The sequence below is a fragment of the Eurosta solidaginis genome, chromosome 1, assembly GCF_040869045.1.
Source record: "Eurosta solidaginis isolate ZX-2024a chromosome 1, ASM4086904v1, whole genome shotgun sequence".
In the NCBI taxonomy this organism is placed as follows: Eukaryota; Metazoa; Arthropoda; class Insecta; order Diptera; family Tephritidae; genus Eurosta; species Eurosta solidaginis.
The window spans coordinates 169,974-194,162 of NC_090319.1; the positions used below are offsets into that span (position 1 = coordinate 169,974).

A 24,189-nucleotide genomic window follows, 5' to 3' on the forward strand; every position below is an offset into this window, starting at 1 on the left:
TTTTTATATTGTTATTGAACTTCCCATTTACATAAAATGTATTAGCATAAGTTTCTAATGCCAGTTGATGTATATATAAAAGATTATGTTCTTAGTTGTACAAATTTGTTAAATAAATGAAATGAAATGAAATATAAGGCCGCTCAATTGATTCTAAATCTTAAGATTATACTTATAAAAATTATGTCCAGGTTGCTGCTAGTCTTTCCCAATGTCTTTGTTTACCAACGTATGCTGCCAGTCACAATTTTCGTTCAGTATTCCACTTCCTTATTCTGAAGGAGTCGGTTTTGTTGAGATATGCCAAAATATTAGTAATAGTAATCCAATTGTGTTGATCGATTTAAAGCCCACTAGTTTCCAATAATAGGTGATTGCTCCTTTTCTTTTTGTCGCCTGTGTGTCCATTAGTTTAACAAACTTTGCAGGATTTTTATCCAGCAGGAGTTGTCCATTAGTTTAACTAACTTTGCAAGATTTTTATTCAGCAGGATGTGTCCGAAACAAAATTTTCTTTATACTTTAAAACTGGGCAGGATCTCTGGTCAGCTAGATCTAGCGAATTTTGCTGACGAGCAAATGTTCTGCTAATTGAAGATCAGGCTGGCAGGATCGCCATGTAAACCTGAAATAAATGAAAGAGGAACTCTGATGAGTAGCTTTAAAAATTGATTATCTTTATTGAGGAAATGCCTTTCTTTTTATACAAAATTTCCTATTTTACACATACTTAATTACACGAATACTTACACACTAAAGGTACCTACATTCCAAATGCATACATTCTGTGTCAGCATATTAGTTTGACCTAATTTTAGATATTTGTTATTATGTAAATATTTTGGCAGGCACATTGACGAACTGTTATTGACGTTCAGCCACGCTATTAACGAATTGGTCAATGTGCCAGTTAAACGTAACCGGATAGGGGTCTTGCTGTCGTCATTTGTATGTGATGTTGAAATCCCGCTGTGTTGGGGTGAACATAATTTATGTGGGTCGATATTGTAATATGAATGCAATATTAATGTGTGAGGTCGATATTTATATATGCATAAAAAATGCATTGGCATAGAAGAGCATAATGCATAATTCTACAAATGCATTGGCATAGAAGAGCATAATGCATAATGCTACACACTGAGTGGTGGGCGATAAATGCGAGCCCGCCTTCATTTCCTCTCGCATGGTCTAATTCTATGGACATTGTACACAGAGCAGGTCTGCAAAGCAGATTTAGGTGTGAGTTAAGTCTCTTGGATCGCAGCAATGCGGATGTACCGCTTCATAACATATTCTATATCCGTGATGTTCCCAGTTAACCCATTGCAGTTTAACTGCAGTATTCCTAAGTGCAACGGGGAAGACTTCGTTACTCTGGGAGCAAGAGATGGGTGAATGGGCCTGGGTTGAGGAAGGGTAAGTCGCAAGTACTGTTGGGGCCCTGGGACTGGATCTCCATTGGTAAGCATCGGAGTACCCGGTGTAGTTGGGTGTGCGGTCTGACAGCATGGCACGAGGAAACCCTTATGAGGATAACCGTCACTGGGATCAGAAAATCTTGGAAAGGGCAAGGAGCATGACGATTTGTGAGAGAGACGCAACAAATTAAATGAGGTTACACTGAAATGACAGCCCTTGATCGGGAAAAATCCCGAGTCGCTCCGGTACATAGAACCGCCTGCGTGGAAAGCGGCTTTGATTTTGGTCAAAAGAGTTTCTAAATACAGTATCACTTTCTAAGTAAATATCGTTTCGCCTTGATTGAACAGTTCTTTCCGATAGCTGATAAAAATTCGGACCAACGGCGATATCTCCGGCGATCGATTCTTCAAATATGTCGTATCGGAGATAATGGCTAACGCGATAAAAATCTTTAATATTTGTTAGTATTTGTCTAGCAAACACTGAAGTTTTTCACTTTTAACGATGTTTTTCAATTTTAGCTTTGTTTGTCAAAGCGTTTATAACGACCTTTTCCTATCTCACGGGCGGAGATTTTTGCTGCTCTCACACAGATTGATGCACACGTACAAGACAAAAGCACTATCTGCACTGTGAGGTACAAAGTGTATTTGCCGATCAATTGACTAACGCCTGCTGACACTGAAGGACGTTTTTAAACGGTTTTATTTATCTTGATTCTGTGTAGCGAGCGTAGTTTATGAATTTGTTTTAATTGAAATTTAAGTAGCTTCCCGATAAGCTACAAGTTTGAAACTTGGAATATAGTTCAGAACCCGATGACAATGCAATAAAAAGAAGAAAAAATGGGTCGACATATTTAAAAAACTCGTTTTTTTGGTCCAATTTGGCTCATACTTGGAACACATATCACATATAGAAATAAAAATCGCTTTATGAAAAAAAATTCCACTAGGTGACGCAAGGATCGAGATATTTAAAAAATCACATTTGTGGTCCGATTTGGAAAACATATTACATACAGAAATAGAATTTACTTTATGGAAAAAAATTCCCGCTAGGTGCCGCAAGGATCGAGATATTCAAAAAACTCGTATTTGTGGTCCGATTTGGCTCATAATTAGAACACATATTACATACAGGAAAGAAATCGCTTTGTGAAAAAAAATCCCGCTAGGTACCGCACGGATCGAGATATCAAAAATCTCGTTTTTGTGGTCCGCTTTGGCTCATATTTGGTACAAATATTACATACAGTCCGGTAGAAGTGACATCAAAATACTTTGGAGTTCGAGGAGGGAGAAGCACACGTGGCGCTGAGTCGAGTAAAGCCTTTGGAAGGATTACGTATTCAGGAGTTAGATTGTAACAAATTGTCAGGAAAGAGTCCTTGTAATAATGAGGCATAGAATGATAGATAATAGGCAATTAAATATAAACTAAAAACTTGAAAATACACAGATTGACGCACACGTACAAGACAAAAGCACTATCTGTACTGTGAGGTACGAAAGTGTATTTGCCGACAATTGACTAACGCCTGCTGACACTGAAGGACGTTTTTAAACGGTTTTATTTATCTTGATTCTGTGTAGCGAGCGTTGTTTACGAATTTTTTTTAATTGAAATTTAAGTAGCTTCCCGATAAGCTACACGTTTGAAACTTGGAATATAGTTCAGAACCCGATGACAATCCAATAAAAAGAAGAAAAAATGGGTCGCCATATTTAAAAAAATCGTTTTTGGTCCAATTTGGCTCATATTTGGAACACATATTACATATAGAAATAAAAATCGCTTTATGAAAAAAAATTCCGCTAGGTGGCGCAAGGATCGAGATATTTAAAAAATCACATTTGTGGTCCGATTTGGAAAACATATTACATACAGAAATAGAAATTACTTTATGGAAAAAAAATCCCGCTAGGTGCCGCAAAGATCGAGATATTCAAAAAACTCGTATTTGTGGTCCGATTTGGCTCATAATTAGAACACATATTACATACAGGAAAGAAATCGCTTTGCGAAAAAAAATCCCGCTAGGTGCCGCAAGGATCGAGATATTCAAAAATCTCGTTTTTGTGGTCCGCTTTGGCTCATATTTGGTACAAATATTACATACAGTCCGGTAGAAGTGACATCAAAATACTTTGGAGTTCGAGGAGGGAGAAGCACACGTGGCGCTGAGTCGAGTAAAGCCTTTGGAAGGATTACGTATTCAGGAGTTAGATTGTAACAAATTGTCAGGAAAGAGTCCTTGTAATAATGAGGCATAGAATAATAGATAATAGGCAATTAAATATAAACTAAAAACTTGAAAATAAATTAATTAAAAAAAATCTGTTTAAGTTAACCGGTAGGTAGCACCTAGGTACTAGTCATCACAGTCCTCGCCAATCTAGCGTGTTGATCAGACAAATAAATAAAAACGTGGGTCGCCTCAAATTTCTATTCTCATATATTTACAAATTATATTTTCATATATGTATACGTAAAACCAACTGAACCTTAATCAGGTTATGCTACGCCTCACGTTTTTAGAAATTTCACCTGCCAAACGCTTTTATTTATTTGTCAACGCTCTAGTTTGATGAGGAATGTGATGACTAGTACCCAGGACCTACTTAATTATTTTCTAGCTTTTAGTATTATTATTACTTAATGTAAGTATAATTTCAATAAAACCGTTTAATTTTCACCATGTAAATGGTAAAAATTAAATGCAACATAAAAAACAAAAATGTGTGGTTAAAATGTAAAACCGTTTAACTTAAAATTTTTTAAAAATTATTTTATTATGTATGTGCTTAAATTTTTCACTTTGCTTTTTTTTCATCAGGAGATGCGACGTTTTTTTAATTCGATGTAAAATATATTTTTGCATAAAAGGAGCAATGTAATATTTAGGAAAGGTTAAGGCCATAGAAGTATTAGCTCTATCAAAAATTTAAAAGCTTGCTATTAAATTTTATAAATATTGTAACGAATTTCCGCTTATTTCAAATCTTCTACTAAGGTTCGAATCACTAAACTGTTGAATAAATAACTCCAATATTCGATAATGCAAAATGGTCTTTATTAGACTACTTTCAAAATAACACTTATATTGCTCGACAGAGAGCGTGCTTAATCAAAACTGATTCTCGCGTCTCTACTGTTGTCGCCTTTTATACTGTCTGGTTTCCTCGTTGCAGACTTCTAGGCTTTTCCATTCCAGAACTTACTAGTTAGTTATCAGCTACAAAATCACCAGCCACAACTACGCTTATAGCTTCTCATATGCGCGTGAGTAATACTTGCACAAATTATTGCCCTCTCTTGTGAGCACCTCAGATAAGATATATGCATGTGTTTGTGCGATGCTTCTGCGCTGCGTGTACGTAGATATGTGTAGACATAATGATTGAATTATTGATGTGCATCAAGTCACTGCTTAGCATCGGCTTAGAGATGATAGTACCCGTTAGTGTTGCTAATATTCGTAACGATATATCGAATAATTCCACTTTAAATTCTCAACTTTTTGCAGTTATAATTTTTTACTAAACAAAGGAGAGGTAATATGCTGATATTTCACCATCTACCAAACAAGGAACCTATTTTAGTTTTCATTTGAAACTATGTATGTAATTTATAAAGACATGTAAAGAAATGCGAGTTTACTGGGTGTAGTGCTGAAGTCTCTCATTTCTTAACCCAAGCACAAAATGGTATAGTATACGTTTGAGCATCACTTGTTGATGTAAATCATTTTATTATCATTCAATGAAAAGGCACGCCAGTTATTTACACTTTTTAGAAATATCTGAATCTACTAAATATCTGACTCTCTTAACTAATTTCTAGAAATAGTTTCGCAGTTGCATAGGAAAATGATATTCAGTTACTGATCGTAAAACGTAATACGGACCCATACCTGCTGCAAACTGTTTCTACACTACAGTGTATACATACATGAAAATGTATGTATGCACCTACTTATGAATAGAAGCTTGTGCTGGAACTCACTTTCGAGCGAAGTTTCATGTTGAACCGCAAGGCGAATTCAGTTCTGGTATGGATTCGCCTTGAATGTGCCAGGTAAACTTGAATAGGCTCAGTACGCAATTTTTCTCGAAAGTTAGTCGCAGCTCATAATACCGACAAGACACAATTCAGACAGACTAAAATACTGCGATAACAAAATGCAGAAAAAATGTCTAATGATAATTAGCACCTTGTACCGGGGGGGAGTCATGATTATGGATGGTCGCAATGTGGTCGTGTCTGGATTAGGTATTTCAGGATTATATAAGTATACACCCAGATGAAGGATTATTTTAATTGTTAAAAACTTGTATAATTTCTTAAAGGATGTCGTGGGATCCCTGTTAGACAAGTTGTGTCTCAACGTGGGAGAAATATTCAGTCTTGTACTTGAGCATGTCAAAAGCTTGAAACGGAATAAACTTACTTTGCTCGATCCTGAGGAATCGCTGGCACGCGTAAATAGTGTTTAATTATACTTTTTGCTCAATTTATTGGAAAGTTTTTATTTTGACACCATTACAGATTGCCGCACGACCAGGTGCTCATAAGTTACGATGCTTATTTCGAGTTTCTTTTGTTCCAAAATCCGCCGCCGACTTAGCTCAAAAGGATCTAAATGCATTAGATTATTTATATTTGCAATGTTGTAATGATGTTACCCAGGAACGATTTGCGCCCGAACTGCAGCCAGAGATCGCTTTAAGACTAGCAGCATTACATATGCATCAACATGCTTTAGCCAACAACATCTCACCAGCGAAGTTAACAGTTAAAGTTGTCGAGTAAGTGAAGTAGCATTCGTTTTACTTAGTAACACAATTTTTAAAACTTTATTTTAAATTATTGATTTACTATGAAAGGATTTCTTTGTTCGTTCTGTGGGCCTCGTGGTTTGTTTTCATAAGGAATCTTACTTTAATGCACTTCACGCACACACTTATACATTTACATATCGAAAATTATAACAGAAATTATCTATGCCCCACATTCATAAAAAATAATAAAATTTAGTTTGAAAATACTAAATAACTACGCTTTTATAGTTAACCAAAACAACACGGCTATTATTTCTAATTGCTGTTTTTATATGCAGGTCCCTTTTTCGCTCTTATTTGGAATCCAAATCTATAAATAAAGTTTTGGTTGTAAAGATGAAGATTCGCGCTATTAGCGAGCTTTGGGCATTATTGGTCGTAGTGCTTTTGTTTAGCTATATTTTATTAAAATAATTTGTTAAAAATAAACGTGAGCACACAAAGAATTCTATTTGTACTATGGCACTATTAGATTAGGTTAGAACTAACACTGCTTTACCGGCAGTTGCGAACATTCGCCAGATGGCACCGCAAGCGCATGTAAGTTTTTATTGATAGACTAGCTGACCCGACAAACGTTGTTTTAGCATATAAATAATTTTTGAGTAATTTCTAGTGTAGACAAAAAATAGCTCAGTATGTAAGAATGTGGTATATGCGTGAAATATGCATGGAGCGCTGTGAACGATGAGGGAATATAAAAATTAAAAAAAGTCCAACATTATTTTTAAGTTATTATAATTTATTCCTTAAAATTATTTATCATTAATTAATCAATTATGACAGTAACACTAACAAACAATATCAAACTCTCAATGCTATAGCGTGAACAATATTTTTTGTTAGTCCATCTTTAGCTAACAGAATCAAACTGGATGGGATACCCACTCGAGAGCATGCCACGTATAATTGTCCATGTGAAAAACATAGTGTTCTCAAATCTAAGCCCCAAATAGACATCGTTTGGCCTTGGGATTTGTTTATAGTCATTGCAAATGTCAATCTAATCAGAAACTGAATACATTTGAATTGAATTGGCACATCTGTAGCTATAATAGAAATCCGTGGTATTAATATATTTTCACCTCGGAACTTGCCATTTATAATGCTGGCTTCGATCACGTTTTTCATTAATGTTTGAATGACTAATCGCGTACCGTTGCACAGCCGGGGCGGGTTCAAATTACGAAGCAAGATAATCGCAGATCCAACCTTTAATTAAATTAGCTATAATAGAAATCCGTGGTATTAATATATTTTCACCTCGGAACTTGCCATTTATAATGCTGGCTTCGATCACGTTTTTCATTAATGTTTGAATGACTAATCGCGTACCGTTGCACAGCCGGGGCGGGTTCAAATTACGAAGCAAGATAATCGCAAATCCAACCTTTAATTGTAAATTATGCGGTGGCATGCCTGGCAAATCCAGTGAGTTCAAAAACTCTGTTGGAAAATTTACTGCTTCGCTGTCGTCACAAAATGTATCAATAGATTTATATGATACCAAGTTCCCTGGCAACAACATTTGTATCTTCAGATTTAAATTGTCAACGTCTACATATTTTGCGCTAAAATTGCGCTTTCTGCAAGCTACTCATGATTTATGTACTGTGTGTATATATTGGGAAATATTTGTTCAATGAGAGTATCTTGCGAATCAACGATTGTGCAGAAGTCGGTCTGTAATTTTACGTATCCAGTTTCATCTATAGCAACTTTTCCATCACCGATATCTAAGAGTTGTTTTGAAAATGTTTCAGCGGATGGATCTTGAAGCATTTGAACGCGCATATTTACTTTCAGGTGTACTTTTTCAACATTACGCCACAATGAAGATGGTTTTAAGCAAGCGTTGATCTCATCAGCGTATGTTGAACGTGGAATAACTGGAAGTGTTTGCCTGAAATCACCTGAAAAGACCAACAGAGTTCCGCCAAATAGTTTGTCGTTGTTTTTAATATATTTCACTGTCCTGTTCAACGCCTCAAGCGAATGTTTGTGTGCCATAGTACATTCATCCCAAATGATAATTTTACACTGTTTCAGCACGGTGGCCATGGACGATTGTTTCTTAATGTTGCATACTGCGTCAGGGTTATTCTGAATATTTATTGCCAGCTTAAATACTGAATGAGCTGTTCTGCCTCCATCAAATAAAGTTGCTGCAATGCCCGATGATGCAACGGCCAATGCGATGCCATTATTTGATCGTATTTCAGCAAGAATTAGCGAAACAAGGAATGTTTTGCCAGTTCCGCCCGGTGCATCCAAAAAGAAAAACCCACCTTGTCCAGCTGAAACTTTGTTCATAATGCGATCATAAATGGTTCTTTGTTCCTCATTCATTAGAGGGACATTGCGGGCAACAATCGCTGCCATTTCTACAGTGCTGTACTGCAGTTCACGATTCATTTCAGTATTCATTAAACCAGATGCAGTTCGGTTTGGCGAATTCATACCGAAATGACTGAGTGGTAAGTTGGCAATGACAATGCATTGTACATTGCGTCGCTGAATGTTATGGTTAGATCGTGGCACCGTGCACGATGTTGATGCAATATATCATCAGTCATTGAATCTTTGTGATTATCCCACAGTATCTGTGCTCGGGCTGGGAAACATGTAGCCAACACTATAGCGAATAGTAGACGAATTTGTATTGCTGTACAAGTTCAATGCAATTCCCACAGGTTGTCGTCTTCGAGCAAGCCGAGTGCAAGGCATGCATCATTTATAGGGAATAATTTTAACAATATTCAAACAAAACCTAACCCACTTGTGATAAAATCAATTTTACAAATATTATTAATCATAAATCAAAAATCGTTAAACCTATCGTAACAAAATTCGGCAGAGATGTTGCCCTTACTATAAGGAATGTTTGAAGAAAAATTAACGAAATCGGTTAAGGATCACGGCCACTTTTATATAAAAGATTTTTAAAAGGGTCGTGGACGAACAAAATAAGCTATATCTTTGAAAAAAGAGCTTTATGTGAATGGTATTTCATTTCCCAAGTGAATTTATAACAATAAATTGGAAAAACTTCAAATTTAAAAAAATGGGCGTGGCACCGTCCCTTTTATGACTAAGCTATTTTCTATGTTTCGGGAGCCATAACTTGAAGAAAAATTAACGGATCGTAATAAAATTGGGCACACAGATTTTCCCTATAGCAGGAAATATTTCTAGAAAAATGGACGAGATCGGTTAAAGACCACGCCCACTTTTATATAAAATTTTTTTAAAAGTGTCGTAGACGAAAATAATAAGCTATATCTTAGCGAAAAAAAGCTTTGTATAAATAGAATTTTACTTTTTAAATTGAATTATAATATTAAATTGGAAAACACTAAAATTTTTGAAAATGAGTATGGCACCGCCGCTTTTATGACTAAGCAATTTTCTACGTTTCGGGAGCCATAACTCGAAGAAAAATTAACGGATCGTAATAAAATTGGGTACACAAATTTTCCCTATAGTAGAAAATATTTCCGGTAAAAATGGACGGGATCGGTTAAAGACCACCGCAACTTAGATATAAAACAAGTTTAAAGGGTCGTAGACTAGAATAATAAGCTATAACTTAGCAAAAACTAGTTTTGAATCAATGATATTTCACTTATCAAGTTTTATTGTTAGAGGAAATGGGGAGACATTTTTTTAACGGGCGGTGCCACGTGTTATGTAGAAAAGTAATTTATCTGAAATGAAATGTGCAATTGAAGCTCACGCTGAGTATATAATGTTCGGTTACACCCGAACTTGGACACTGTAGTGTTAAATTGGGTCACTGCATTTAAATCTGGCAACTCCCCCTCTAATAAATAAGAAGATGCAATGCTCATATTAACACTTGGCATCACTTAAAATGTTAGAGTGGAATGACGCGGAGATTCAACCTCATTGGTTGAATATCCTGTTACTCGAATTTATGACGCCATCGCATCATACAATTTTCCCGTTATGCGCAAAAATGCATACCGAGATGGTTGCTGCTGAAAGCGCAGTTTAGTTTAGTTTCAGTTTGAAGTGAACCGGTGTCCTATACAGAACGAAAAATAAAATTCGAAGGCTCAAAGTGTGTAAATCAAAACTTAAATGAAAAAACTAAAACTAGAAATAAAGACTAACTAATTTTAAAATTAAATAAGTTTTTATTAATTTAAAAAGGTAACAACAAAAGAAAACGCAGTGAGTGTGTGCGTACAGGCGTGGGGCTGCAAGCCCAAAATTAAGTGGCATTTAAATGCCACGCTACATGGCAACCGTGACATTTCCATAGAACAACTGCATCATAAAGAATTGTGTAAAGTGTTGAAGAGTCTACACAAACCGATAAATCAAAAAATTTCAATTTTGAAGAGCATGTAATTTCTGTACACAAGGGCTTCACATTTTTGTATTATAAAGTGTTTAGCAACAGCAACTTCGCCGGCACGGAGTTAGCGCAGTGCGCTACCCACGCGTGTGAAAAAAAATGTTTGTTAAACTTAAAGAACCATTTAAAAAGAAACTTGGGAAATTTATTTAAGTCCCACTTGTAAGAAACTATATACATATATTAAAGAAACTAAGAAATTAATAAACTTTTAATAAAACAAAATTATACAAAAGAAAATAGTTAGTGGCCAGTGCCTGTGTGTAGATAGCGTGTGTGGGTGTGCTCGCAGAACATATTTTCAACGTTTCCTAATTTGGAAACAACAAAATGTACAACAAAATACAAATTTAACATTAATTTAATTAAGTACAGGGGCGGTTGTAACAAAATGCCGCTAGTGCCGTAAACGCATATTTTATTAAATTACATACAAAAATACAAAAAATGATACACAAAACATTTAAAACTTCGACATTAACTACAAAACTTTTAAAACATTAAAATAAAATTTAAAATCTACCAAAAATGTTGAAATTGAAATAAACAAAAACTACAAAAATTCAAAAATCCTACAAAAAAATTTATTTCAAAACTAAAAATCAACACTATTAACAAAACCAATGAAGTTTTGAAACCAGCTGTACTTCAGCTACCAAGCCACTTGCGTAACGGCATCCCTACATTAATAACGGCACAAACGCCAAGAATTTTATATATACATTTATAACGGCGAATGAAGTAACGCCACAAATACCAAAACATCGACAGAGGAGTTACATTCCCAGAAAGTCAGCAGCAGCGGGAAAATACCGTAAGCACCGAAATTTCCAGCAGCGCAGCAACATCAAACGCAGCACCAGTCCGCAGGAAAGGGTTGACAGCAGTAATGTATGTATGTCTATTCATTTAACTGTACTTATTTCATTAAATTATATTTTACTTATCATAATTTTCTATCACATACTTTTCTAACAACTAAATTGGTCAAGATGTGCATTTTGAATTTTTCCCATGAATAATTGTATATAAAATCCCAACAAGCAAAGTAAATGTTGGTAGGAATTTGGAAGGGGATTTGTATACTTGCGTGAATGTCCGGTACAATAAAAGAAAAGCACTTCTTAGTTCAACGATTTAATGAGGACTAAAAGATAAAATTCATGTGTACATATAGTTAACTCATCAATATATGTAATATGTCTTATTCATTCTAATTATTAGAAATATGTTCTCAATAGGAAATATTGAACTTAAAACTCCAAGTTATTATTTCAACACTCTTTCTTAAGTTAAATATTTCTTCAGTTAATTTTTAAGACCAAGCATTTGAACAAATTTTACATGTTTCTGTTTTTGCAGATTTTTTGTAAAAATATCAGAAACATTTTCATTTGTGGAGACGTACTCTAATTCTATTATTTTTTGTTCGACAACTTCTCGGATATAATGATATTTCAAATCTATGTGCTTGGTTCGCTTGTGGAACACAGGGTTCTTTGAAATTTGAATTGCGCTCATGTTGTCGCCTTTTAACTTAACAGGACCGATGTCGTGAATAAAACCAACTTCTTTAAGTAAGCGCCGCAGATATACAGCCTCTTTTGCTGCCGTACTTAAAGCGATGTACTCAGCCTCTGTGCTGCTCAATGCGACTACATCTTGCTTCTTTGCTTGCCAGGAAAAAGCGCTACCTGCCAAAAAGAACGAATAACCGGTGTATGACTTCCTATCTAAATTGTTACTCGCCCAATCCGCATCCGCATAGCCTTCTACCGGTTTACCATTTTTGCAGTAGTGTAACTTTAAATTGATGGTTTTTGATAAGTATCGTAGGACATGTTTTGCACCAGCCTCATGTTCGGTGTGGGGTTCTTGGTTTCTTTGTGCTAATAAACTTACTGCGTGCATAATGTCTGGCCGCGTTGAAATGGCCAAGTACATTAAAGATCCAATTAACGATTGATAGCTTGTTGCGTCTATTTTAGTGCACTTGTCATTTCTGCAGCTTACTTGAAAACCAGGATCTAGAGGTGTGCTTACCGGACGACATGATGTCACACCATACATACTCAATAACTCGTTTATATAGTTCTTCTGACACACAGAAATCGCACCTGTCTTACCCTGACGTTCTATTTCGAAGCCAAGAAAAAATGTCATTGCCCCGCTATCGTGTAGTTGAAATTTAGACGATAATGATTTTTTAATGCTCGCAATCTCTTTCTCGCTTGGACATGCTAAGATAAGATCGTCGACATAAACGGCGATGTAACTATAACTGCCATTGTATTGTTTGACATACTAACACGGTTCGCTTTTGCATGGGCTGAAACCCATATCTTTCAATGCTACATCAAGAGTACTATTCCAGTGTCGCCCAGACTGCTTTAAGCCGTAAATGGCTTTATTTAGCTTTAAAACTTTATTAGGATTGTTATTGTCTACAAATTCTTCTGGTTGTTTAAGGTAAATTTCTTCCGTAAGCTTACTATTGAGATATGCATTGGAAATATCGATCTGATGTAAGTGAAGCTCTTTCTCAACGGCAATAGCAAGTAGCATACGAATTGTTTCATATCGTATTACAGGCGAAAAAGTTTCCCAGTAATTTAAACCCAGCTGCTGACTGCAGCCTTTTGCTACTAGTCTCGACTTGAACTTTTGAATATTGCCATCTGAATCACGTTTTATTCGAAAAACCCGCTTCGATCCAATCGCTTTTTGACCATCAGGCAGATCTACTGCTGACCAAGTGTTGTTAGCAAGAAGCGCCGAATATTCTTCTTCCATTGATTTCTTCCACTCAAAGGAGTATTCGCTTGACAATGCTTCTTTGACCGATCGAGGCGTGTCTACATCTTCACCATATTGTAGATAATTTAGCATCTGATACTCTTTTTTGGGACGCCCTACTTGACCAGTGTGAATAATTTTTGGCCTACCTCGACCGCGACGTGATTCGTTTCCATTTCTATGAGACTCACCAATTATTTGCATTTCATCCGAAACGATTCCATTCTCTGCAACATTGCCTACATTTGCCTCTTCTACCTCTGTTTCGTCTTCGGTGCAACTTTCAAACTCTTCATCTTCTTTCCGCTCTTCTTCAACATGTTTACGATCGTCGATTTTTACAAAAATTGTAGCAATGTCATTTTCATCTCTGTTTTTGGTGTCACCTTCGGGCACAGCTAAGTTGACTTCATCTTCTAAAAATTTTACGTCACGTCTTACACAAATTTGCCTCGTTTCCTTATCATACAAGCGATAAGCTTTTGCAACCTCAGAATATCCGACGAACAAATACTCTTTGCCCTTTGCGCTGAATTTACCACGCTGCGTTTTATTTAACGCGAATGCGCGCGAACCAAAAATCCTGAAATGTTTTACCGACGGCTTTTTGTTGTACCAAATCTCATAAGGAGTGCAATCTCTAAGTAGTTTTATAGGTGCGCGATTACGTAAATATACAGCTGTGTGTATAGCTTCACCCCACAATTCTTGTTCTATATTTGCATGCACCAGCAAACTTCTAGCCATTTCTACAATTGTGCGGTTAACTCTCTCTGCCACTCCATTTTGCTGGGGAGTATATGGCACAGTTAACTGCCTTTTAATTCCGCACTCATTTAAAAAATCGGTAAATTTATTGTTTATGTACTCCGTACCATTGTCACTTCGGATCTTTTTAATTTTCTTCTGAGTTTGACATTCCACCATATTTTTGAATAATTGAAACTTTTCAAATACTTCGCTCTTTTCTTTAATACAATAAACAAAAATCATTCTCGAGAAATCGTCAATAAATGTGAGAAAGTATCGTGCACCACCTACTGATTTTACGTTTATGGGTCCACATACATCTGTATGCACAAGCTCTAATATTTCTTTTGACTCAATTTCAAATTTTTTTGGAAAAGGCATTGCACTTAATTTTGCTTTGTTGCATGTGTCACAATTTGTTTTTGTTTTCACATCTTTTGTGTCCATACCTCGCACTAAACCTTTGTCGGCAATTTTCTTTAAACTTTCGAAGTTTATATGACCATATCGATTATGCCACTTTAAATTATTTAAATAAATTTTTGAACCTTGTACTTGCGCATTGAATATAAACAAATCATTTTGTAATCTAGCTCTAAGCAATGTTAACCCTATGGAATTTTTTACTTCCACAACATAGTTTTTGAATACCACTGTATGTTTATGCTGCAGAGCTTTGTTAACAGAATAAAAGTTCATTTTCAGTGAAGGCACAAACAATACATCACGTAGCTCTATTTCACATTCATTTGTTTTTATTTTGACCGTACCTATACCTTGTGAGTAAGTGAAATTATCTGCTGCTAACATAACTTTTTCTCGTTTTTCGATGAATGACACGAACATATTCTTGTCGCAACACATATGTGTTGTTGCACCACTGTCGACACACCAATTGTGTTTACTTCGTTCATCCCCCACAGCAGCAGCATATACAGCGTAAGAAAGCTCGTTAATTTTAGAACTTTGTTTATCTTCACGATCATATTGTTGTTTGCCCTTTCTTTTGCATTGTGAAGCCGTATGGCCACGCATGCCACAACTAAAGCATTTACCCTTGAACTCATTTGACTTTACATGACTTTTTGCTTTTGTATTTATTTTATTACCATTATGCGCTGATTCTTTTAGACTTGTATAAACAGCTTGCGCAGGAGCTTTTTGATCTGCTTGTTGTTCCCTTCTAGCACCCTCTTCTAACAGCTTTACTTTTAAAGTACTGAAACTCGGCAATTCATCACGAGTCTCGATAGCTACCACGAAGTTTTCGTACTCGGACGGCAAACTAGATAATAGTATTATGACTTTTAGCTCTTCGTTTAACTCGATGTTCACTTCGGCTAATTTATCTACGACTTCGACAAACGAATTTAGATAAGTTGACATGCTTTGACCAGCAGACATACTGCAACCAAGCAACTTTTTATAAAGCGAAACTTTTTGTAAAGGTCCCCTCGGCACATGAACATCTCGAAGCCTCTTCCATGCTTCCCCTGAAGTTTTACAAGCCTTAATATTGCTGAGTTGCGTCGGTTTTACGCATAAAATAATATTAGCTAGCGCTTTTTGATCATCTTGATCCCACTTTTCTGCATTTTCATCACTGCGCTTACAATCTTCATTAACGATGCGCCATTGGTCCATATTAACCAATATGCTGCGCATTTGCATGCACCACACATCATAGTTATTATCGCTCAGTTTTTCGATTTGCAAACTCGAATTCATTTTTAAAATTTTATTTTGTAAAACCCGATTAATTATTAAATTTTAAATAACTTCACACGCGATCTGGGACCATAACCTTTGTTGGTAGGAATTTGGAAGGGGATTTGTATACTTGCGTGAATGTCCGGTACAATAAAAGAAAAGCACTTCTTAGTTCAAAGATTTAATGAGGACTAAAAGATAAAATTCATGTGTACATATAGTTAACTCATCAATATATGTAATATGTCTTATTCATTCTAATTATTAGAAATATGTTCTCAATAGGAAATATTGAACTTAAAACTCCAAGTTATTATTTCAACAGTAAACGTAATTAAACGTAATGTAAGTTTCAAACCACTTTGACAGAAAAATTTTTTTTTGTAAAAATAAAGCTTTTTTCTAAATAACTGTTCAAATACTTTTCCAATCGATAAATTTTTATTTCAATCAGTTCATTCAAACATTTATACCTTTTTATCAATTTACTTTCACAATTTATATTAATAAACATTTACCCTAAAAATTAAAAATATATTATTAAAAGTAATAAAGTATAAATTTAATATCGAATTTATTATTAACAAAAAAAAAAAATTTCAGAGTTTTTGTGCATTTGATAGCCTATGAATTGTAAGCAATTCAATTAAAAACATTTCTCCAAAAAAAAAAAAAAAATTTTAATTTTACCATTTGCACAAAATTCTGAACTCTCCCATTTTTGATATGCCATTAAATGAAATTTTTGCCTTAAACCACGTAAATTTAATAGGAAAAATTAAAATAGGTATTTCTCTAGCCCATAATTTAGAGAAAATCCGCAGACCGGATGTTCCTTTGTTTTCGAAAAAAAAACAAATTATATAATTTTCTTAACCAGACTTACCATTTTATAAAATTTATACCAAACGCGATAAATTTTAACCGGATTTTTAAATAATACTCGGATTTACAAAATATTTACCTGATTTACAAAATTTTTCTTTTAAAATAATTTTCAATAAAATTACCGTATTTCAAACACATGTACGATTCTGAGGGCAATTCCAGCGATAAATCAAGCTCTAAAGGAAGGTGTTCACTAGCTCGTCAAGAAGATTTTTTAGGATTTAATGACTCAGATATCGCAGAAAATAATAATTCAAATTTTCAGTCAGGAGCTGACTTTTCCAATTCTCACTCTACTTCAAATTCTTCTACTTTGCCTTCAACAAATAATTCTTCAGATTTACAATCAAATAACAATATTTCAATCATGGCAACCTCAGAACAGAAAAAGGTGTTCATTACCAGTTGCGCCTCAATTATTAGGGACAACTACAGCGGCGATCCACTGACATTAGAATCTTTTATCGACAAAATAAAATTAATTGAAGTCTTCTCAGATGAAAATTTAAATAGTACTTTTATTGCATTTTTGAAATTCAAACTTGAGGGAAAAGCACGCGAAGCATTGCCAACCATGATAAACTCAGTTGAGGACATAAAGACTGCCTTGAGAAATAGAATAAAACCGGACAACTCGAAAGTTGTTTCTGGTAAAATCGCGTCCTTACATGTCATCAATAATAACTACTCGGACTTTGCTAAGCGCGTTGAAGAACTATCCGACGCATTGGAACGTTCTTTGATTATTGAAGGTATGATACAAGCCAAGGCACATGAAATGGCCGTAGAGCAAACAGTGAATGTGTGCAGGTTGAACACTCGTTCAGAGTTGGTCAAATCCATCCTGGCTTCAACTACCTTCAGTGATTCAAAAGACGTAGTTGCAAAAATGATAGTCGAACGTAATAATGAAGTTAAAGAAAGACAAGTACTAGCATTCCGTACTCGTGGTAATTGGCAAAGTAGTTTTCGAGGAAATTATAGAGGTAATAATTTCAATAATAGGTACAACAATCCAAATGCAAGATTCAACAATAACAATAGAAATAACTACAACAATAATAATTACGGGTACAATAATTCTAATAGAGGTAATAATGACAGATATAGCACTAATAGAAACAATCAGCCTAGTAGTAGTAACAATAATGCTAATAATAATAATAGACGTTCAAATTCGCGAAGTAATACCAATGTACGTGCTTTAAACGTGAACGATCCTCAGGAGCGAACACTGGGGGATCGGGATCACGATTTAGACAATTAAACGAATCTTCTTCAAAAATATTAAAATCCATTTACTGCTTGAACCTTAATTATTCGGATTTTATTGAACTTCAATGTAGCGATTCCTACAAACCATGTACTTTTCTAGTAGATTCTCAAGCAGATATTTCTTTAATCAAAATTTCAAGTTTATCTCAAAATTGTAACTTTAACAGTAATGAAATAACCAACATAACAGGCGTAACACCTGAAACAATTTCAACTTTAGGAACTTTAAAAACCAACTTAATTGCATATAAATTTTTAATACCGCATACCTTACATGTAGTTAACGACAATTTCAATATACCTTCAGACGGAATACTCGGCAAAGACTTTTTAAAATTAAATAAATGCATTATTAATTATGCAAGCGATAGCATAACTATTAATACCGGCTTAAAAACACTAAATATTCCAATTTTGCACGGCACAAGTACCGATTCTTTAGTTATTCCTCCGAGATGTGAAGTTTATCGGTCATTTAAATTACCAAAATGCGATAATCCTGTTTTTGTAGACTCACAAGAAATCTGTAGTGGTGTTTTTACGGCAAAGTGCATTGTTGACACAAATAATCCAGTTCTAAAAATTTTAAATGTTACCGACGAAGTAAAACATGTCAACAATTGCAATATCGTAACGGAAGATATCACCAACTACAATGTCTACAAAATCAATGAAACTTCAAAAGATCAAAAACGCTTAAAGGAATTAACGAAAATTTTGAAAAATCAAATGCCGGGTTATACACAAAAACAATTACTTGATTTATGTTTAAAATATGCCGATGTATTCGCTTTAAAAACTGATCGTATGACTTTAAATAATTTTTACGAACAAAAGCTACGTTTAACTGATAAAAATCCAGTCTATATAAAAAATTATCGTTTACCATATACACAACGTGAAGAAATTAATAAACAAGTCGAAAATTTAATGCGAAATGATTTAATAGAACCCAGCTTTTCTAATTATAACAGTCCTTTAATTTTGGTGCCGAAAAAAGATCCTTCAGGCCAAAAGTCGTATCGTATGTGCGTTGATTTCAGAGCAGTCAACAAAAAGCTTATCGCAGACAAATTTCCGTTGGCACGCGTAGACGACATACTCGACAATCTTGGCAGAGCCAAATACTTTTCAACTTTAGATCTTTTTTCTGGTTTTCACCAAATACCACTTCATGTCAATTCTAGAGACGTTACATCTTTCAGTACAGATCGAGGAGCCTTTCGTTGGAAAGTTTTACCTTTCGGTTTCTTTTTCACGTATGATGTCATTAGCATTTTCAGGCATTTCGACAAATCAAGCTTTTATGTACATTGACGATGTTATCGTCATCGGTTGTAGCGAGACACATCACCTCAAAAATTTAGAAAAAGTTTTCGATACTTGTGGAAAATTCAATTTAAAGTTAAATCCCAACAAATGCAATTTCCTTCGTTCTGAAGTAACTTTTTTAGGCCATAAATGCACCTCAAAAGACCTGCTGCCAGATGACTCAAAAATAGACGCACTTAAAAAATACACTAAGCCTAAAGACAAGGACGCTGTTAGGCGATTCGTTGCATTTGCAAATTATTATAGGCGCTTTATACCTAACTTTGCGTCACTGGCAGCCCCTTTAAATCGTCTAAATCGAAAAAAAGTTGAATTTGTTTGGGATGATGCTTGCGAAAATGTTTTCGAAAAATTAAGATTATCATTAATGTCTCCTCAACTATTACAATACCCTGATTTTTCAAAAGAATTTATTATCACTGTAGATGCATCTAAGAGTGGTTGTGGCGCTATATTAAGCCAAAAGCGTGGAGATAATGATTTACCGATTTGCTTTGCATCAAAATCTTTCAATAAAGCAGAACAGAAAAAGGCAATCATAAAATTAGAACTTTTAGCAATACATTTTGCTATAAAACATTTTCGGCCGTATGTTTACGGTACACATTTCACGGTAAAATCAGACCATAGACCATTAGTTTATCTATTTAATATGAAAGATCCTTCCTCGAAACTCTCTAGAATCAGATTAGATTTATCAGAATACAATTTTACAATTGAATATATTAAAGGAAAATCGAATGTCGTGGCTGATGCTCTTTCGCGTATAAGTATAGACGAGATTAAAGATTCGACAAAACACGTTTTAGCCGTTAAAACGCGATCACAGACTAAACAAGAATTACAAAAAGAAAAAATAAGTTTAAATGATACGACTTCTAATGATAATAAAGTAAAAGTTTATGATAAATTTTCATACAATTTTTCAAAAAAGATACCGCGAGTAAAATCAAATATACAATATAATAAAAACAAGGAGATCTCCAATTTACAAATTTATGCGCATTTAAAACATAAAAAATATAATTTACTTAATCTCGTGACTGTTAACGAAATAGCGAATTTAGATGAGTTACTTTCGAGGCTGGAAAAAGCAGCCGACAATCACAATATTAAACAATTAGAATGGCCTAAAAATGATATATTTTTCAATAATTTTTCAATTACGAATTTTAAAATCCGCGGAAATGAAATTTTAAAATCATTACAAATAATATTGACGGACCCTGTAGAGACCATAACAGACAATGAACAGAAACAAAAACTTATGACAATTTATCACGAAGATCCAGTGTTAGGAGGTCATTGCGGAACAAAAAGGTTATATGCCAAATTAAGAACTAAATATTACTGGAAAAACATGACACGTGATATAGCGAAATTTGAAAAAAATTGCAATAAATGTCTTTTAAATAAAGGGAGACCAAAAACAAAAGAAAATCTTGTCCTTACTCCAACACCCTGTAAACCATTTGACATAGTAATTATCGATACAATAGGTCCACTTCCAGAATCAAACTATGGTAACAAGTTCCCTGTTACTATGATTTGTGACTTTTCTAAATACCTGGTAACAGTAGCTGTACCAGATAAATCAGCAAAAACTATTGCATGTGCTATTTTTGAAACCTTTATATTAACATATGCTACAATGAAAGCCATTAGATCCGCTTTGTGGACGGAATACAAAAATGAATTATTCTCGGAATTAACAAAACTTTTAAAAATTAATCATGATTTCTCAACAGCTTATCACCACGAAACTGTTGGTACTGTTGAAAGAAACCATAGAGTCTTTAACGAATATATACGTGCATATCTAGATGAAACGTATTCAGATTGGGATACGTATTTGAAATACTTTACATTTTTACATAATACTACAAGTAGTTCGGTTTTTAATAATAAATTTACTCCTTTCGAATTAATATTTGGCAGAGAATCTACAATGCCACATGAATTAAAAAAGGAACAAATCGATCCGATTTATAATGTAGAAAATTATACAAAAGAGCTAAAATATAGAATGCAAAAATCTCATAAAATGGCAACAAATCTAATCTAATATATATTATAAATGGGAAAGTTTGGATGTTAAGATGTTTGGATGTTTGGATGTTTAGATGTTTGGATGTTTGGATGTTTGGATGTTTGGATGTTTGTCCAGACGTTTGGCTTTGTGACTCAATAACGCAAGAACGGCTGGACCGATTGGGATGAAATTTTGCACACATATAGCCAATAGTCTAGAAGGATCTACTAGCTATATATTTTTCAAAAGGGGCGTGGTCCCCGCCCCCTAGGAACAGTTATAATTTAATTATTATATTTTTTCGTCTTTGCGACTGAATCACGCCAGAATGGCTACACGGATTTTGATGAAATTTGGGACACAGACAGTAGTCTACTAGCGAAATTTTTTTCGAACATGGAAAGAGGGGTGGCGGTCCCACGACCCTTCGAGAAATTATTTTTCATAATTTTTACACATTATAACTTTACGTATACTGGCCTTCACCAATAGCACAGACTCAAGGGGTCAAATAAGTCGAGGGCTTACAAAGTAAGCAGTGACACCCTCCGCCCGCCCCCCTTTATCACCCCCTCTGGTGTAAAATCCATAAATTGTTATAACTCAATCTAAATTTTCTCCTAAATCAATAGTTTTTGGTATCTGGTACATACAGAACGAGATCTAGACAATTTTGGAGGAACGATCAGTGGTCCTCTCCTCTACTCCCGCCATCCGCCCTCCATCAATTGTTTTTATTAGCACGCTTTTATTAGCTTTACCTGTATGTTTCTATCAAACTTTTTGTTCGCTCCAATGCGCCTGCTGCCTTATTAACATGGTTTTATAATTAGCTTCACCTTATTTGTGATCCCGTAAGGGTCATATCGAGACCCTTCCGGGATCATTTCTGGATGGTTTTCGGGATCGGTCCGGGATTACGCCGGGGTAATTTCGGGACTTTTTCGGGACTATTTCGGGATCATTTTGGGACCCTTCCGGGATCATTTCTGTATAGTTTACGGGATCCGTCCGGGATCCCGTCGGGGTTATTTTGGAACATTTTCGGGACTATTCCGGAATCATTTCGGGACTATTTCGCGATCATTTGGGGACCCTTCCGGCATCATTTCTGGATGGTTTTCGGAATCCGTGCGGGATCTCGTCGGGGTCATATGGGGACTTTTTCGGGATCATTTGTGGGCTCTTCCGGCATCATTTCTGGATGGTTTTCGGGATCCGTCCGGGATATCGTCGGGGTCATTTGGGGACTTTTTCGGGATCATTTGGGGGCTCTTCCGGCATCATTTCTGGATGGTTTTCGGGATCCGTCCGGGATCTCGTCGGGGTCATTTGGGGACTTTTTCCGGATCATTTTGGGGCTCATCCGGCATCATTTCTGGATGGTTTTCGGGATCCGTCCGGGATCCCGTCGGGGTCATTTCGGGACTTTTTCGCGGCTAATACGGGATCATTTGGGAACCCTTTCGGCATCATTTCTGGATGGTTTTCGGGATCCGTCCGGGATCCCGTCGGGGTCATTTCGGGACTTTTTCGCGACTAATACGGGATCATTTGGGAACCCTTTCGGCATCATTTCTGGATAGTTGTCGGGATCCCGTCACGGTCATTTCGGGACTATTAGGGGATCATTTGAGGACCTTTCCGGCATCATTTCTGTATTGTTTTCGGAATCCTTTCGGGATCCCGTCAGTGTCATTTTGGGACTTTTTTGGGGCTAATACGGGATCATTTGGGGATCCTCTAGGGGTCGTTTCGTGACTTTTTCTGTTTTATTTCGGGATCATTTGGGGACCATTCCGGCATAATTTCTTGATGGTTTGCCGGATCCATCAGGGTCATTTCGGGACCATTTTGGTATCATTTGGGGACCCTTCCGAGATCATTTCTGGATCCGTCCGGGATGCCGTAGGAGCCATTTCGGGATTTTTTGTTACTTTTCCGGGATAGTTTTTGGACCCTTCCGGGATCATTTCTGGATCTGTGCGGGATCCCATCTGGGTCATTTCCGGACTATTTCGGGATCATTTTGGGATCCTTCCGGAATCATTTCTGTATGGTTTTCGCGATCCGTCGTTGATTCCCTCGGAGCCATTTCGGAACCTTTTCTGGAGTATGTCGGGGTCATTTGGGGACTTTTTCGGGATCATTTGGGGCTCTTCCGGCATCATTTCTGGATGGTTTTCGGGATCCGTGCGGGATCTCGTCAGGGTCATTTGGGGACTTTTTCGGGATCATTTGGGGGCTCTTCCGGCATCATTTCTGGATGGTTTTCGGGATCCGTCCGGGATATCGTCGGGGTCATTTGGGGACTTTTTCGGGATCATTTGGGGCTCTTCCGGCATCATTTCTGGATGGTTTTCGGGATCCGTCCGGGATCCCATCAGGGTAATTTCGGGACTATTAGGGGATCATTTGTGGACCTTTCCGGCATCATTTCTGGATAATTTTCGGTATCCGTTCGGGATGCCGACGAGTTCATTTCGGGATTATTTCGGGATCATTTGGGATACCTACCGGCATCATTTCTGGATGGTTTTTGGGATTCGTCCGGGATCCCGTCGGGGTCATTTCGGGACTTTTTCTCGACTAATACGGGATCAGTTGCGGACCCTTTCGGCATAATTTCTGGATAGTTGTCGGGATCCGTTCGGGATCCCGTCACGGTCATTTCGGAACTATTAGGGGATCATTTGAGGACCTTTCCGGCATCATTTCTGGATAGTTTTTGGAATCCTTTCGGGATCCCGTCA

The 24,189-nt window shown here is 36.0% G+C and overlaps 1 protein-coding gene across 7 annotated transcripts in view; it reads left to right on the forward strand.

Annotated features, from left to right (window-relative positions):
* Window positions 1-24,189, forward strand: part of LOC137245895 (uncharacterized) — a 152,679-nt gene that overhangs the window by 90,576 nt on the left and 37,914 nt on the right. For all 7 annotated transcript variants that reach the window (XR_010951416.1, XM_067777102.1, XM_067777090.1 and 4 more), the window contains 2 exons: window positions 5,778-5,909; window positions 5,977-6,236. Coding sequence is in view for 6 of the 7 variants with exons in the window: in XM_067777102.1 (XP_067633203.1) it covers window positions 5,778-5,909; window positions 5,977-6,236 (392 nt within the window). In the remaining variant the exon portion in view is untranslated. The remainder of the gene's footprint in view (window positions 1-5,777; window positions 5,910-5,976; window positions 6,237-24,189) is intronic.